This window comes from Aplysia californica, unplaced genomic scaffold (genome assembly GCF_000002075.1).
Source record: "Aplysia californica isolate F4 #8 unplaced genomic scaffold, AplCal3.0 scaffold00281, whole genome shotgun sequence".
NCBI lineage: Eukaryota > Metazoa > Mollusca > Gastropoda > Aplysiida > Aplysiidae > Aplysia > Aplysia californica.
This window is the reverse complement of record NW_004797551.1, coordinates 305,036-323,743: the sequence shown is the minus strand read 5'-3', so window position 1 is coordinate 323,743 and position 18,708 is coordinate 305,036. Positions and strand designations below refer to the sequence as shown.

The 18,708-nt window shown below is 39.4% G+C and overlaps 1 protein-coding gene and 1 long non-coding RNA gene across 2 annotated transcripts in view; one reads left to right on the top strand and one right to left on the bottom strand.

Moving 5' to 3' along the window:
* Positions 1 to 3,495, top strand: part of LOC101852186 (arsenite methyltransferase) — a gene marked incomplete at its 5' end in the record, with an annotated part of 12,356 nt that extends 8,861 nt beyond the window's left edge. Inside the window, 2 exon segments of the mRNA XM_005101386.3 lie at positions 1,563 to 1,673; positions 3,157 to 3,495. Of these exon segments, the coding sequence (XP_005101443.2) occupies positions 1,563 to 1,673; positions 3,157 to 3,234 (189 nt within the window).
* Positions 3,496 to 7,707: 4,212 nt separating this feature from the next.
* Positions 7,708 to 18,226, bottom strand: LOC101851959. Its single transcript, XR_220612.2, has 3 exons — positions 18,080 to 18,226; positions 11,933 to 12,099; positions 7,708 to 8,828 (listed from the first exon to the last, which is right to left on the bottom strand). It is a non-coding gene; the product is annotated as an uncharacterized LOC101851959 (long non-coding RNA).
* Between the last annotated feature and the right edge of the window lie 482 nt (positions 18,227 to 18,708).

Here is an 18,708-nt window from a genome sequence, read left to right as displayed (position 1 = left end):
TTTTACTGAAAAACGTTGATTGAAGGCACAAAAAATGTACATTTTCTGTTACCATGGACTCTTAAGCTAAGGAAATAACTTACATTTGGCGGCCATTTTCTCACTAATTTTACCTCTGAAACCAGATGACCCCCCACCTTCATTCGACTTATATTCAAGATAAATAGATTTTTTTTCTCATCAGAATAAAGACTAGTGAACATGCTTTAAGATGATACCAATAACTCTACATGCCCAAAAATTGACGAGATCCTGATTCCAGTGCGTCGTGACACATATAATCTACAGGTACAAATACCTATCATAAGGAGGTTGGAAAGCGGAGTGGGATGCTGACCATCAATGATTTATTTATTTACAGAGGCGCCAGCCATCTATGTCCAGGTGTTGTTTTAGCCTTAGAGTGGGGTGCTGATTTCTCAAATTGGAGAAAGGACAAAGCAAAAGGAGATTTAAGAAAGCATCAGAGTAGCGCTCTTTCGAAAAACACATAGAATCTTTTAGCCGCAAACTGTCAGAGCCTTTTTAACGAACCGATACAGTTTTATCGCCCTAATATCCAACCATTCTATTGCCATTTAAAAGTGTTACTCAGTACTATTTCTGATAAAATTAAGTGTCACAGAATCTTTTTTCCAGAGAAGTCAATGGATTAAGTGAGAAAAGTGTGTTCGTGTCGTTGGAACCAAACACCAAAATGAATCGATATCGAACAAAATGCGTGGCTCTGATTTGCGAGGGGTGCTGACAAAATGAGTTTACATCTCGCGATCCAAGAATGGAGATATCGGCTTAAAATCAGCATTGGGGTCAGATTTATAGATTTTCAGTTGATGCCATTTTGTTCAAGTCTGCCTTGTCTTTTATTATTCCACACTTACAAATTGTGCAAACTCCACCTGTAAGTTGGTGTATCCATTTCCATGCGACTAAAATCCGAAAGAAGTAAACTCATTTTGTCAGCACAACTCACATTTCTCCTTTAGTTTTTACATGTATTTCGAAAGAGCGTTGCTCTGAAAGCTTCCCCTTTATTTTTAGCTCAAACTACCTCTGGGTTTGTATGTCTGTGATGTGAGATAGGGGCAAACTTAGAAGACAAATTTGATTTCTGTATCAAATTATTTGTTATCGTGGTGCGATTATACCATGGGTACATTACCTGCTGTTGGCTGATACCACGATCTTTTTCCGTAATGGTAAGGATTATAATGGTGAGCACAACATTATATTTTTGAGTTATGGAAACTGCAGAAAACTGTTATGTTATTAATATTATTGTTGTTATTATTGTTGTTATTATTTTTGTTATTATTATTAGTTATTATTATTATTATTATTATTATTATTATTATTATTATTATTAATTATTATTATTAATATTATTGTTGTTATTATTATCAATTTTATTATTGTTATTGTTATTATCATATTATCATTATCATCATCCTCATAATAAATAATTGTCTTCTGGAAAACAGACGTAACAAGATTGAATGGCATATTTGCTGCATCGCCGCCCGAAAAGTAATTTTCTTTGTCTTGGTTTATTTCTCCTGCAGAAAGGAGAGGCCGTGAATGTGGACGCTGACCTGGCCACCATTCTCTCCTCCACAAACTTCAAGAATAACTTCTCCTTTGCAGACTTTTCTGGAAGCGTCTCAAACAACAGGGTAGGCGTTGTTAGTCTGTAAATTTTACCATTACACCAGCATGCAGATTGCAGGCAGCTGATGTAGGCTACTGCTTTTGAGAGCCATGTTGCTAGCTGTATTTTTGGCTGCAGAACTTACATATGTCCACTAAAACCATCATGAATCATTTACTTTTTAAAAAAAATCCAAACACCCAATACAATGCTCCTTCAGTACATGTACTGAACACTCAACACATACATACTTCAATAGGCCTACATGTACTGTATACCCAACACATACTTCAATACATGTACTGTACTCAACACATACATACTTCAGTAGGCCTACATGTACTGTATACCCAACACATACTTCAATACATGTACTGTACTCAACACATACATACTTCAGTAGGCCTACATGTACTGTATACCCAACAAATACTTCAGTACATGTACTGTATACCCAACACATACTTCAATACATGTACTGTACACCCAACACATACTTCCGTACATGTACTATATACTCAACACATACTTCAATACATGTACTGTACACCCAACACATACTTCAGTACATGTACTATATACTCAACACATACTTCAGTACATGTACTGTATACCAAACACATAATACTAAACTTGAATACATGTACTGTACTCTGAACTCATACTCTTACATACTTCAGTACTTGTACTGTATACCCAACACACACCTCAGCATATAATTATAATTATGTACTTTATATCCAACACATAATATCTCAGTACTCGTTCTGTATACCCAAAACATACCTCAGTACATGTACTGTATACCCAACACTTACCTCAGTACATGCACTGTGCTGTCCTCCTCCTTTTCTTGAAATGTTGTTACTCTCTAGTAGCAGTCCTAATTTTCGACAAACATATGAAGCATTTGTGCTGGAAGTGCCATTTAATTCACCTCAGCCTATTCTCGTGTATTTATGGGATGCACCGCCAGCCCAGTGGCCGAATCCCGTATATTTACGGGATGCAATTTATCGATCGATATCTGTGATGTTTTTCGGTTACAAGTTACGCGAAGCGGCAAGCCAACAGTTGACCCACTTGTTTAGTTTAAATAAAGATTTGCTGAAGTTATATCCCACACTTTTTGTGCTAAGTCAGTCATCTCCACATTGCAATAGATGATTTTATTGAAAATGGGCACTCAAAAAATTGTTTAACCCCCAGACATTGCCATTTCAAAATATCGATAAATTAAAAACTATTTGGACAAAATATATGCTGTTTTCTTTTTATGTGAGAGCATTTCTTTCTTTCTTTCGTTACTTTTTTTTTTATCATTAGTACTTTCACAGTCTTATTGGGTTGATTCATATACCCCCAAAACATCCAGGCTGCTATTGTTGTTTGGTAAAAAAAATAGCTCAGGCTCAAGTGAATTAAGCTCGTAACTCAAACTAAAGACACTAAAGTTAAAAACAAACTCTTGCTCAAACTCAACCCATCTCCTCTCCCTTTCATTTCAGGACCAAGATCCTTTCCAGCGCTACAAAGACCTTCAGAGCCAAGGCAACGCCCCAGCACCAATCTACGCTGTGGAGTGAAGTACAATTCTATTCAACAACAGTCGCAGAAATGAGATGAGATGAGAAATAAAATAAATCAAATCACTATTCAGTATGCTTAGTATGGGTCAGTCATATTTTGTCACCTCAACACCCGAGTGTAGACACAAATATACTGCATTCCTTTATTATTTTACTCTGTATTATATACATAATATATATTTGCAAATTCAAGTAAATCCTACAATCTCTTAGAACTTCCACAAATAAATACGACTTCAGTATTTGAATGTAATTATCCACCATGAGTTGATTCTTTTATTCTTTCACCTCTCGCAACCCCAATGCTTCTACTCCAAAAAAATTGAACCGTGGCTCACTAATTGGAAGTTTTAGCTAGACTTCAATTTAGCTTTTTTAAAGTTTTTAGTAGTTTAGTAAGAGTTTTTGTCTCTCACGCTCACGGTACTTGCAACACAAATAGATCATACTCATACCTGCTGTCCCAGACCCAGCAACAAGAGAAAAATAATATCTTCTTCAATTTCGAGCAGATCTGCTCCAGACTTTAGAGGAATTGTTTTGTTTTTGGTTAGTGTTACATGGCATTCACAATTACATGTAATGCATACGGTCATATGAGCACACTGGACACATTATATATATTATCAGTTTGGTAGGAATTAATTTTGAATTTATCCTGGGTGGCAGCCGAAGCCTACTCTCATTGATTGTAAGACCACCAAGAGTTCTCTAACGTGTGCAACTTGCACACGGGACCTCCGAGAGTTTTTCACCATTATCCGAGAAAACTAGGGGTTCGATCTGACCCACCCTTACTTATTAAATCATCCGGATGCCATAATCTGTGTTCAAATGTGAATAGTCATAAGAGCACCGCTGCATCAGCCATGTCTTGCAGTAGCCCCGAAAAGGCCATACTTTGCTTCAGAAAATATGTTGAATTCACTTCGCAAAGAAGCTTCAAGTCTTTTTTTTAAATTTATTTTTTAGTAGAGGTTTTACGGCGCTCGCAACTGCATAAGGTCATATGATTATGAGCGCCAGAAGATCAGAGGTGTTACAAGAGAGTAACAAACATAAAAAAGAAGAAGGGGAGATAAGGACGATAGATGTTTCATGGGAAAAAAAGAAGCAAACCACACCAGAGCACCCGCCAACCACCCACGCTTCAAGTTTGCTATTGCGGGGAGTAGGAGCTGTTGATTCTAGATATACTTGTAGTTGTAGATCGAGTGCACCTTCTGAAGGAACAATTTGGGAATGCATAAACAGTTCAAAGTAAAAGGATATCTGTCAGAAGGCCGTTAAGGATACGAGTAAGCATTGCCGAAATGATGTGAAATGTGGAAGCAGTTCGCGAGTCGGTCGCGAAAACACCCAAGAAGTTTGTTCAAGGACATTTGTAGTGAACTAAGCTTGTCAAAGTCCTTGATTTACAGAATCTTAAAGTAATTTACTTAGTAAAGCATGATTTGAAAATGAAGTCATATCACATTTCTAATCACAAAGGTGTGACTATGACCAAAGACAATGCTTTGTTGTGATAGAGAAAAAAGACAATATAGAGATAATTTTTTACGGTCTCTTTATTTTCACAATGAGGGCCATTTCAAAGCCAAGTGACTAGAAAATTTAATTCTGGGAATTGTTTACGCTGGGATGGAAAACAGAGAGACCAGATGATGTGAATGAGAGAGACTTGCACAATAAAAAAGCAACAGCATGGGTAGCTTTAACTTTAAGCTCTTAAGGTGACATAGGGCCATTTTCATTTTTGGTTCTGTGACAAAGGCAGAGGCACACAAACTGTCACTCGATGCATTATTTGAATTTGAATATGTTAAATCGGTGATCCATGGGGCTGTTCTGTGGTTATGAGACAAGATGAGGTTGATGCAGATAAGACGGCCAAGCACACTGCAGAATGTCTGAACCAGCCTGATGATGAGACATTTTGGGAACCGTGTTACCAGTCACTCAACAGAGTACCCACATGTACCACCCAGTCCTGTTTTGAACATTTTTTTTTCTTTGTGGGTTACCTCACAGTCCAAATCTTAGGTGAAAGGTTTTTAACCCTTCAGGAACTCAGAAATTGAGACAAGAAGTTTATGAGAGTTACCACGCCACAGCAGTGTCGTCAGCACGCTACACATTTTGTAGCCAGAATGCAAAAATACATTGTGTGTGATGGCAGCCATGTAGAGCATCTTTTGTAAAGCTGACAGTTCTAATTCAGATTTTTTTTTCGTGAAATAATTTGTGCAACTGTCTGTCTGGATGATTGCTTTGTATTTCTGCCAAAGGATTTTGCTTCACATTAAAGGGGTTTTTGTTTTTTTTAGTTTTATTATTTAAATTTGTTTGGCAGCCATCGGGCTTGGGATATCCTGTATAAGTGCAGGAGATTAGAGGTGCAACAAGAGAACAACATATACAACTTAAAAGAAAAGAAGGAGATGAGATAAGAGAGGACAGATTTTTTGCAGGAAAGAAGGAGGAGAGATAGTGATGATAGATGTTCGATAGGAAAGAGGGAACAAACTACACCAGAACATCTGACACCACATCCACCCAGTTTAATATTTACTACCCCTTTCAACTCTATTGTTGAAGTTAGGCTGTACACGTGCCTATGGATACAATACATTGTATCTTTGAAATTGAAAGGCCCGTTGTGGCCACTTCGGCTAGTGTAGTACTAGTAGGTTTCCAACTTGAACATCAGGTTGGCAGTTAGAATCTAAGCTTGGTCTCACTTTTCCTCATCTTTCTTCCCAAATGATAAATGAAGTGTTTCCATCCAGCTTGTTTCCTGACAGGGGTAGTAGTACTTGTACAGGCCTTTGACCATCTTCTGCTGACTGCACCCTCAAAATGACTAGTTCCTGATTTAATCATCCAACCAGAAAACACATGACAGTTGCTGTGAAAAGTTCCAATTTCTAATCGCCATTTTAATTTATGTTAATTGTATGTACTGTATCGCAGAACCCAGGTCCTTAACATTACTCTATTTTGTAGCCAGTCAGTTAAAACAGGCCACATATATATACATATATTTATATATATACATGTATATAATATATGCACAAGCCAAGGACGCCTGCCAGTCACATCTTCGTCGAGCCTTGGCCTGGGATTATTTTTAACCACACACGCACCTGGAGATATCCACATTGTTTGTTTACAAGAAACAAAAGAGGGAAAGTAAAGAAGCTGGACCTACCATCAGTGGCACCCTCCAACTCCAACCACCTGCATCATCATTATGTCTGGTTGATTTATGCAGTCGGCACAACATGTTGGCTTTTTCTTTTTTAATTAATGCAGAATTATTTCGTCCAATCGTCATGGCATTAGTACGGTATCAAAATTAATCTGAAGTGAAATACACATTAAGAAGAATGACCCTGGGCTAAATGAAAGATTTTTGGCACAGCCTAATTTTCTGAATCTTTGCCAAGCAGTATGAAATTTTGGCAACACATGCAGCTTTTCGATAGATTTGAAGGCTTGTGCGTGTGACTCTGTCTTAAAAATCAAAGATGTATGTAATGTACTCATTTAGTATTTAGTGCTGGGGAAAAGTAACACAGGCAGGCAGACAAGAGAAAAAAGTGCAGCCTATCACTATCCAGTGCCACTGGCGCCCTCCAACCCCAACCACCTGTGATGTCCTATAAAATTACGTCCAGTCAAGACTTGGAGAGCTATGGTTGTGTGACTGCCAATGCCAATGACCTTTGTGAAAACTACTGTTGACAAAGAGTGCTCACCAGTGTCTGAGGTGTAGCAGTAAGGTGCATCGCCATCGCATGCAGAAGACAGTGCGAGGAAAATTTTTATAGAACACATGGTAATTTGGTCTTTCTATAGAAACATTATTCCTCCCATTCTGGCTTGGCCCCATCAGGCAGGGTCGAAGCCTGTCTCATCATATATGATTTAAACAGTGTTGGTAGGAGCATAAAGCATCTACATGGAAGATGTTACAGAATGTACTTTCACACATGAGTGGTGTAATGGTTCAGCTTTGTCAACATTAGGCCTTAGCATGCACCGATTTCTGAGTGAGAAAATTATAGAATTGATCCTCTCTGTCTGTCTACTGGGATAAACCCCACTCAGCCTTGATTTGCCTGAATGATGTAATCATGCCGATGTGGGCATAAAATATTTGCAATAGAAAAATACTGTGAACGCTCATACGTGTATTAGACAATTCTCTAATCAGGTGTGATGGATGCCAAAGAATCATCTTAATATAGTATCTATAAATCTATAAAGTCTTTCCATCTATTCCAGAGAGAGAGAGAGAGAGAGAGAGAGAGAGAGAGAGAGAGAGAGAGAGAGAGAGAGTTTCTCTTGAAAATTTTCCACAACTGAAAACTTAAAGACATAGACACCCTCACAAAATGATCTACAATTTCAACATGGATTTAAAGATGTAATCACACACTGAAATAAAGAAAACTAGAGCGCAGCTGAAAATTAGCAGAGCTGTTTTATTGAACAACAGTCCAGGAATAAAATTCTCAAGTCATATATATCAAAACCAGAGCATAAGTTACTTGCATTGACGTGTTTGGCACAGTATTTACAGTTCTGCCATAGGCGAAAAATTTGATTTACACACTGTACAGATGCACACAAACATAAGTAGACTACAAGAACTCATCATCCTGGCAAGCTTTGAGATCATTTTGGTTGGCTAAAAAAACCCACAATGAAACAGAATGTTTGAAAACCGAATCTAAAAGTTACAATAAAATTACTGTCGCTACTTTCGGGTAAATTCACACTCAGGACTGATCAAGTTCTCTATTCCACTTATTTTTTTAATATTTTCAAACTTTTCACTACTCTAAAATTTCTAAAGATATACCCTACATCTACATTTATATATACACCTCAAAACATCTATACAAAAAAAGAAATATAAACCAAAACTGAAGTTCTTCCACTCATTTTTACAACATAACACACTGCCATCCACCCAATCTCCTTCAAGTAGCACTCTCTAAATTGCAAAAAGCACCAGTAGCAGCAATGTTTCACATATCTACTGCCGCCAACCTCACACCCCCTACCCCCCAACAAACACACACACACACACACACACACACTGCTGATCAAAATACAATTTACACCTGCATAGCACTGAACATATCAAGGGCGCCACACCCTCCTGATCTTTCAAGACTCCTGGAGAAGAACCACAGAACCATATGGCTCCCAGAAAGACTCGACAGATGTCTCCGAAATCACAACATAAAATCACAAGACAACAACACGGAACAAGAAACAACTACAAAACTTTTCGACATCAGTTAGGCTCACAGAAATCACGAAACATCCGGAAAAGTGGTACCCTCATTTCAGCAATTTAACCAGACACCAGATCCATACACTTCCATTCAGTTGACCAAATTGGGCACACAGTGAGATGCATGGTCCTACTTCTTGTTGGGCAGAGCATATTCGTTAGAGCTGGCAGTCATGAGCTGGTGTGTGCTGAAGGTGGAGAAGCCCAGACCGAGGATAGCAATGGCAGCCGGGACAATCCAGCCGTCCGAGCCACTCTTTGTCTGTGCATTGCTGTGTGTCTGGAGAGAAGAAACGGAGAAAAGAACAATAAATACAATCGTGAGTTTAAAGAAAAAGCAAACATTTTTCTTTAAATTTTAAAATAAGTTTTTTAAGCACCCATTATTAGCACTATTAAAATAATTTAGGAGGCGAGTTCATTTTTCTTGCTTTTGGTGAAAAAATATAAATTTATCTTGGATACAATTCAAGATATTTGCGATTGAAGGAGGTGGGGGTCACCTGGTTTCAGAGGTAAAATTAGTGAGAAAATGGCAGCCAAAGTTCAGTTATCTCCTTAGCTTGAGAGTCCGTGGAAACTGAAAATTTACATCTTTTATGCCTTTACACAACGTTTTTCTAGTAAAATCCAAACAGAAAACTGAGAAATGTGTTTTTTTACAGTGTATGAAAGGTGTTGAGCCCTAAAAAAAATCGATAAAAATTCCCAAACCAGCAGAAAAATTCCCAAACCAGCAGAAAAATGCCAGTTTCTTGACTTTCATTATTTCGACAAGCGCCTGATTTCACCACACTGCCTCACATATTAATATTAACCCACCCTCATGTTCTCAAAGGCAATTATTGCCGCAATTTAAGAGGAGATTAAAGACTTTCTCAATTGTCTCCATGCTATTTTTAAACAAAGAACTGGCTGATCTTCAAAAGTCAACCAACATCTCAATTCCCATAGCCTGACCCAAAATCAGCAAAATCAAGAATCACTCCTCCCCTTAACACTTTGCCGCCTCATCTCGCCAATTAGCGATGTTTACCACCCAGTTTCTTTACATTTTCAACTATGATGGCAAAGTGTTAAGACCATTTAGAAGGCCAGCTGCTTAGAGCCATATCAGGACTAACCTGGGCAAAATGGGGATATATTCACCACAGAAAACAGATACTTCACAGCACAAAGACAGGGACACTCAATAAAAATGTTCTCCCCACTCAAGAATCAATCTCGAGTCTCCTTGTACGACAGTGGAGACAAGTAACCGCTGCACAACAGATGTAGGTGTACATAAGTTCAGGAGTTAGGGTGATGAATGAAAACCACATCGACACAATAATAAAATCTTCTCCATTCATGAATCACACTCACATCTCCCACACTCCACACTACCACTACCTCTTAGCACCAAAATTTACTGCTAAGTTATTTTTACTTTTTTTCCCATTTTCTCAAAGTATTCCATTCAAGGATTTAAAATATTCAGTTTGGGAATCATTACCAGTTACATATCAAAGAAATGGCAAATTTGAGTGAAACCAAACTATCCGAAGGACCATTTTCAAAAGCTAAAATCTCAAAAACTGCCAATGCTATCTGTGATGAATGAATGCTGCTATGATATGTAAAAATGGGAATGAACTATGTTGTGAATGTTGAGATAACGATTCCTTAATATCCCAATTATTTCCCCATCTTGGCACGTCACATATTGTCTCGTTTAGAATTCACACGAGTCAGTGTAAAAGAAACAACAATAAATCAGTTTTCCGGCAGGCAGGCAAGAGAGAGGCTGTGTGTTTTCGTCTTCTTTATAAGTTTAAATCTTTTTTTATAATGTGAGGCCATGCCATATGCAGCCATAACACTATATAATTATTTGAAATCTGAACACAAATCTTAAGAAAATGATGTTAGCTTTTCTTGAAATTAAATAATGATTTTATTATTTTTTGAAGACTCACATATTAGTGAATGACAAAAATAGTCAAAATAACAAAGTACAGATAAAAAATCATTAAACATTTTTATTTTTAAAATTTGTCAAAGCTAACGTAATTTTATTTGGAACTGCAAGGTGCACTTACCCTGATTCTATGGAGCTATCTGTTTGAAACTAGAGCTTTATGAGAACTTCCATTCCATTTAATACATAATTTTCAAGGGAAGTTTCTCAAAACACAAAAAAAACTGGACCCAAAAAAACCAGTGTGTAGCCTTAAACCACACCACCTCCAAACGAACAGAAAACAGCACGAGAAGAGAAAGAAGGCTGATTGTTTAACTCATTCGCTACGTATTATTTTCGGTTTGTGGACGAATTTTTTTTCGGGAGAGCGAAAGAGATGATGACTAGTGGGCAGTTAAAAGGTCGTTTGGGGCCACACAAATTCAAATAAATGTCAACGTATACACCAATATTTTCAGTATGGTTTGTAGAATACATCTGTAATGTTTATTTATGTATTTTTCAACTTTGGTTCCTGTCAGAGACAATTATGCAACACAGTTTTGATTGGTTGCGGATAAAATTTGAAAATAAAAAATTTATAATCCTTGCTGAAACTGAAAAAATATGTTTGCACCTAGTCAAATGATACATCAAAATAACCATAAATTAATATATAGCACTGGAAAATATTGAAAAGTTTGCAGTTATTTACCTACATTCCATAATGATAATATTTGTACATTTTGAACATAACATCCGATATTGAAAAAAAATTTAAAATTTTATAATCTTGAAAAACGATCACAAACAGAAAAAAACCTGCTCGTATCTTATATGGAATTATTCAGAACTGCATTTGGAATAAACCTATACATGTCTTAAGTGGTACTATTTGTGTAACTTCATCAAAAAGTAGTGATTTTGGGGAGAAAAATATTTTGACAATTTAGACCTAGACCTAGATCTAGCACTCAAAATATTGATTTCTCAATAACAGTGCATTGGCAATATGAGTCCAATCGTATCAATATTATAAAAAAGAGTCCTACATTTCTTTAGTGGGCAAAATAATGATAGATCTTGTGTAAAATTACAAAAACTGGTGTCCGGGCTATAATGTTGGTATTGCGATAAAACAAAGTCGAATAACTAATTTAAATAGCGTTTCAAAACTGAATATAAATTTCCGATTTTCAGTGGAAATGCTTGACCCGGAAGTCAACATTATATTATGACCTTTATTTTAACATGGATATGTGGATTGGAATAGAATCTAAGCAAAAATTGAAGATCAGTTCTCGAGCCGCCGGGGGCGGCTTAGCGTACTGGCGGCACTTTAGCCGCGCCGCCCCCCCACGGCTCGGCGTAGCGAATGATTTAAGTGACACGTTTTAAGGCACTACCGACACGATTAGGTCATTCATAAGAAAAATGCATACCTGTGAGACTTTCATGGCAGGCTGTGTCAGCTGTGTGTAGGGTCGCTTGTTTGATTTGTTCTTGCTGGCCATCCGCCTAAGGGCCATGGAGCTGTGACGAAAGACGCTCATGGTGGAAGTGGGAGGGACTGTCTATGTCGACCGGCCGGGACTGCGCCAAGGACTTTCTGAGGGGAGTTAAATTGCATTTGATTTAGAGTTTTACGGCACGCAAAACTATTAGCCAAGTACCACAGATTGGATATAATAACAAGAGAGAACAAACAAAAAAGTAGGAGGAGAGATTATTAAAGGACGATAGATGTTTGATACATAAGAAAGAAAGTGGTATACCAAACCAGAGCACCTGCCAACCTAACCACCCATGAGGACAGAGAGTTTGGGTACAGAAGCACGGACACATTGATCATTATTTTTGTTTGTTCAATAAAGAATTTTTTAAAATGTAGGCCTAGGTGTCTTACACCCCCGTCGACACATTTTAGTTAGGAGGTGGACTTTCGTCTTAAAATAAAAATTTTAAAAACTTTTTCTCACATCATAAGCTTCTTTAGGCAGGAATTCCGTAACAAGCGACCACTAAGAAGTAGACTTGAGAATAGGTAAGGGTTGAGGCTGGGGTTAGAGCATTATAATAATTAGATCTAGGCAGTGTCGGTGGGCAGTGATGGGCTTACGGGCTTGAGCCCCTCACCCCCACCCCCTCCCAACTCTATCCCTTAGTTAATGAAAGTTTCTTAAATAACGAAATAAGCAGTTAGAAACTGTTATTATCGCACACAATGAACATATAGTGATTAGCTTGGCGGCTTGCCCGTTTATCCAATCATTGTTGACACCGCTTACAACTATAGTAACCTAACAGTCAATCAAATGTCGTTAGGGCTCAAAAAGAATAAGCCGGTTCCCACACCCGTCTTTAATGACTCTTGTTGTAAAAATTTAGAAGACTTTAAAAAAACGAAGTGACTATTTCTCCGAACGTTCGAGAAAATAAACTTGAACTCTATTTCTCCGAACGGTTTCCAATCTCGAGATTTTTTGGGATATTTGCGAGATTTAGGCGTCATCCTTTCATTCTGCCATTCTGCGAGGACTGGGAAGAAGCATTTTTTTGCATCACATTCAATTTCTAGGGCTAGAGATTTTTTTATTTTAAAAAAATTTATAGATCTAGTAGAGGGTTTTCCGGCACTCGCAACTGCATAAGGTCATATGAGCGCGCGGGACACACCTAATACTTTTAGTTGGTAGGAAATTTTGAATTTTGCCCGGGTGGCGGCCGAAGCCTACTCTTATCGATTTTAGACCACCAGGGGATCTTTAACGTGCGCAACTTGCACACTGGCCCTCCTAGATTTTTCGCCCTTGTCCGAGAAGGCTAGGTGTAGATCTTTCCTACCAGAAGATCAGGGGTGTGGCAGAAAGACAGCTGTAAGAAGGAGTCAAGGAGTAGCAGTAGAAAGGCTGCACAAAGAGTCAGGAGCCCAGAGGAGGGGGCAAAGGAGGTGAGGGGGTGGGGGCAGAAAGAGGAGACGAAAGCAGACAACAGAATATTGCTAGAGAGCAGAAAGAAGGTGAAAAGAGATAATTTTAATAGATTTTTAAATGTCTAAATATTCGGATACTTCATTTGTGGTTGGGGCAACGTTCCCGGACTATACTTCATTTGAAAATACCTTCAAAAGGTATTGCGAGAAAACAAGACTGCTCGACCTTGGCAGAGTAACCTATTTTGCATTTAGTCACCCAGCAAAAACTAAAATCCTTCTTGTAAAAAAAAATCCCTCCACCCCCCCCCCCCCCCATCCGTTCACATCTTACACACACACACACTAATGACACACACACGGGCTACTCCATTCGTTTATTATCAACAAATTTCGAGAACGGAAACCTTTCGGAGAAATAGAGTTGAAGTTTATTTTCCTGAACGTTCGGAGAAATAGAGCAGGCCTTAATTTTTTTGAAAATAACACTGCACAGAGGGCTCACGCCCTCCCAGCCCTGACAATGGGGTGAAAGTTTGTGACACACGTTCCCCCAGTGACACAGATACCTATGCGCCCATTGGGCCTTTGTTAGGCGCGTTCTATTATCCGCAACAACTCGACCCAATCCACCTCATAGTCATAGACGCTGTGTGTTTGTGCCGCTGAGATTTAACAGTTATTAATTATATCAAACCACTTTTGAGGCAACTTTTTCTTCAGATAAAAACTAATTAGAGAAATTTGGAGGTGAAATGGCTTCGTCCCCACCATCCAGAAGCTTAAATTTAACTAAGAACAAAGAGACGGAAGACAAAGGTGACTCTTCTCGTTTGAATGGTTCTCAAAATGCCATGGTTCGCCGTGAGTATAGAAAAATCATCACTGTTTTGTTCTTATTGCTTGCTTTTTGGTGATAAAGAAGTGGAAGAAACCTAACCCCACCTAAATTTTGGTCCACCCACCGCCACTGGATCTAAGCCTTAGGGTTGGGATTTTGGCTTAGGTTAGACCAAGTTACCTGATAGCTACAGCGAGCACCAAGCACACCTCGCTGTGACTGACTCAGTATGACGTATTTCTGTCATCTTCCGGGGCTTCCCATGCCAGTTGACTAGATCTTACTGTGGCAGGCCCATTTTGCCGCTTAGCACGTGATGGGCTACGCCACTAGGTTTCATAGCTGACTGCTTGGGCTGTGTGTGTGTGTACAACTTTGAGGAGAAGGTAAATTTATGGAACGAGAATTGCCGAGACTGTTTATTCCAAAAAATAAAAATCAAACACGGCGAGATCTAGTCAACAGTTACTGGCATTGGGAAACCCAAGAGTCTTGGAGGAAACCCCAGAAGACGACAAAAGTACATGGCGGAAATACACATATCATCTATATTTAGGCCAATCACAGAGGTGTGCCAGGTGCTCGCTGTTGCTTCATCATGTCTAAGACACTAAGATAGGCTAGGGGGTAAAAGCAAGACGGGTCGGGTCAGGTCTCTTCTTTCTGCGTTTGTTGGGGGGGTCGCTCATTATGAAAGTCCTTCCAAATTTTATTTTCTCAAAATCGCTACTGCAGTAACAGCACACTGCCGGAAAGAGTCTTTCAAGAAATTCATAATATCATTCACTTGGTCTTTGTCAAAATTAAAATGAAAGCAATATAAAAGTGGCTCAAACCAAAGGCAAAGAAAAGAGTGAGACCAGATGTAGAAGCGTGCCTGCCTGTCTCATCAAAATCATATAGCCTGAGTGCATACACGTACACGGTAACTGGGCATGTAGTCTCAGAGTCTATACACAGTAACCGGAAGGTCCACCCTCGTTCTTCGCAAAGAAGTATCGTGCTGTGCGACTCGCCGTGTCTTGTGTGTGCACTGTGTTAACTCCAACGTGTCCATTGAGAAGCCATGTGGTTGTGAGATAATGGCAATTTCGGCTGCCTTTATTTCTCTATCCAAGTTCATAGTCATAGATCTAGACACCTTGTAGTATAGAAGAGATTTAGAAGCATGACTACTCCATCTGGGAAGCGGCTATTCTCACCCGCCGGGGTGAGAATAGAAATACGATCGACCTCTCACCCCGGGTGAGACTTGCCACCATATATGCTATTCTCACCCGGTGTGAAACAAGACCTGTTTTTCCTAATTTTGGAATACTTTCTATCGATGTGGATGATTAAATGGATAAGGCAAAGAAGAGATTACATTATAGCACAAAAGTAAGCTAATTTGATCGTCTACAAAGATGCTATGGCTATTTCACTTTTCGAATCGAGCCGAACTACAGGGGGTCGCCATTTTGTTTTGCCCGGAAGTTCTCGCAAGATCTACTCCTCCCCTCTTCTCTCTCTCTTGTGTCTTTCTGAATACTGTCTATCGGTGTGGACGATCAAATTGACCAAAACAAAGTTAAAAAATTATGTTAAAACACAAAAGTAAATTAATTTGGTCGTCTACAAAGATGCTACGGCTATTTAACTTTTCGAAACGAGCCGAACTACGCGGGTCGCCATTTTGTTTTGCCCGGAAGTTCTCGCGCTAGGCCTACTCCTCTCTCTCTCTTTACTGCCCACAGACAAAATTGTACGCTTTTAGTAGGCTAACAGTAGTAATGGAACGTTAGTTCACGGCACAGAATTCTACAATTTTTCTGTTATAGATCTAGGCTATAACAGTGAACGGACATCGGGTGAGAATAGCCTATAGCCAAAAGACTCGCCTGCGCTATTCCCACCCGGGGTGAGAATAGAGGTGGCCCTCCATTTGACCCCTACAACGGGACTTTCCCCATTTTTTTTCTATTTTTAATTACTTTTATGCTTAGGTTAAGCTGGGCAAGGAAAGTCCCGAGCTTGGATACAGCGGGAGAGATCGAGCGAGCTCTATCACTCAGTATCAGTCTATCTGGGGGAAGGGGTTGGGTGATGGGGGGCAATAGGTGGGCTTCAAACAGGCAGTCTGAGTCAGCGGTGCGGCGTTGTGATAAAAAAAAAGTGATTGGCCAGTCCAATGATGAGTGACCGGGGGCGGGGGGGGGGGGCAGTTATCGTGTGCACTAGCTCGAAGGGCCCCCCGGAACTAGATCTACTAACTAAATAAAGTACAGCGGTTACCTTACGTTGATACTAATGATACAGAGACTTCTAATGCGCTCGGTTACCGTGTACGTAGATCTAGACTGTATGTTATAATGAAAGTGGCTATTCTCACCTGCCCGGAAGTTCTCGCAAGACCAAGATCAACTCCTCCCCTCTTCAGCCTCTTCTCTCTCTCTCTGTCTCTTTCTGAATACTGTCTATCGGTGTGGACGATCAAATTGACCAAAACAAAGTTAAAAAATGATGTTAAAACACAAAAGTAAATTAATTTGGTTGTCTACAAAGATGCTACGGCTATTTAACTTTTCGAATCGAGCCGAACTACGCGGGTCGCCATTTTGTTTTGCCCGGAAATTCTCGCGCTACTCCTCTCTCTCTTTCTCTCTCTCTCCACTGCCCACAGACAAAATTGTACGCTTTTAGTAGGCTACAGTCTACAGTTGTAATGAAACGTTTGTTCACGGCACAGAATTCTACAATTTTTCTGTTATCACAGTGTAGAATTCTGTGGTTTAGGGTTGACGCAAAATTTGGTGAACGCGCACCAGGTGAGAATAGCCACAAGACTCGCCTGCACTATTCTCACGAGATGGCCGTATGTAGATCTATGTCTATGTACATGCCGTTAATCTTAGAATTTAGAAATGACGCATCTTTCTGATTGGCTGCTTATTTTAGTAATGTGATGTCAGCACTTCCTGGGATAGCCTACCCAAACATGGAACGATGTGTTTTCGGTAACATTTTCGGATATAGATATAGATCTAGATCTAGATATCTAAATTTAGATCTAGATCTAGATCTAAATTTAGATCTACCACCCCCCCCCCCCCCTCCTGCATTTTTAATCACTAATACATTTTTTAAAATAAACAACAACTTCAAAGTCAAAGCAACTCTACAAATTAGGCCTATAATTTATGGAACTGTTGGTCAGTCGGGAGGAGGAAATGAGAAAAAAAAACTGTCCGGGACCGGAATCGAACCTCTCCAAAAGTCATTGCTCGACATCAAACGCAGACGCGCTATCAAATCAGCTATCAGAAATTCCGAGAAATTTGTGTAGATTAAGCATAATATACATAGACACTTCCTTCTTTGGTGCCATGCGGTTGTCTATACTTAGATGTAGTCACGTGATCGGAGGGGTATCCTGGTCTGACGTCAAACAAGATGGGCGCCTTACCTAAAAATAGTTTGCATCGTTTCTACTTTTAATCGCATGTGATCTATGTTATAGACACGCATTATCATGCACTCCGGCTCAAGAGTTTGATCCTCTGCTCAGGAACATCATAAATTCAGGAGGTCTGACTGAGCCTTACAGCTGAGACATCATATCTAAGGCTTCAAAAGCAAAAATATTACATTTTCACGGAATTTTTTCAAGATTCAAGAGATGTTCTGAACTTGAACTTGACAAAACAGCTGAGACTGAGAATGAGAAGAGAAGAATGGTAAGAAGGGCGAATCACGCATCATTTATCATAATATAATCAAGGGAAAGGAAGAGTTCAAATGAAGAGAGAAACAAGACGTGGATCCAGTCTACCTTACCAGCTTCTGCACCAATCTCTAGGACAGTCGTTTGTCCGACAACTGGTCAGCAGAAAGCGTGGGTCTATTCCTTGACCGTCTCTTGTCTCAGTCACATAACAGACGTCCTTGGCTGGTTTCTACTTTTTATTCTCTCTCGTGTTACAAATAATTGCCAGGACAGAAAAGTGGTGACGCCAAAATTGTTGACTGAGAAAGAAAACCGGCCAAATTGCCAAAGAAGGTTTTAATTTTGTTTGTTTGGGGGGGGGGGGGCTGTTTGTTTGTTTTGCTTTTTGTTGTTGTTTTTGTTTTTGTCTTTGTCCCACTGAAGAACCTCCCCCCCCCTTTAAAGAAGAGGAAGGGGTGATAAAAAAGGAAACAGAGGGAGAATAGCGAGAGAGAGAGAGAGAGAGAGAGAGAGAGAGAGAGAGAGAGATTGAGAGAGAGAGAGAGAGAGAAAGAGAGCGAGAGAAAGAGAGAGAGAGAGAGAGAGAGAGAGAGGAGAGCAGAAGAGATAATTGAGAAAAGGAGGGACAGAGCAGAGAGAGCTAGAGGGGGGGGGGGTGAGAGAAAGGCTAAGCGTAAATAATGTTTTTTACTTGACTTTTTTCGAAAGTGTTTTACGGCGCTTGCAACTTGCAACTGCA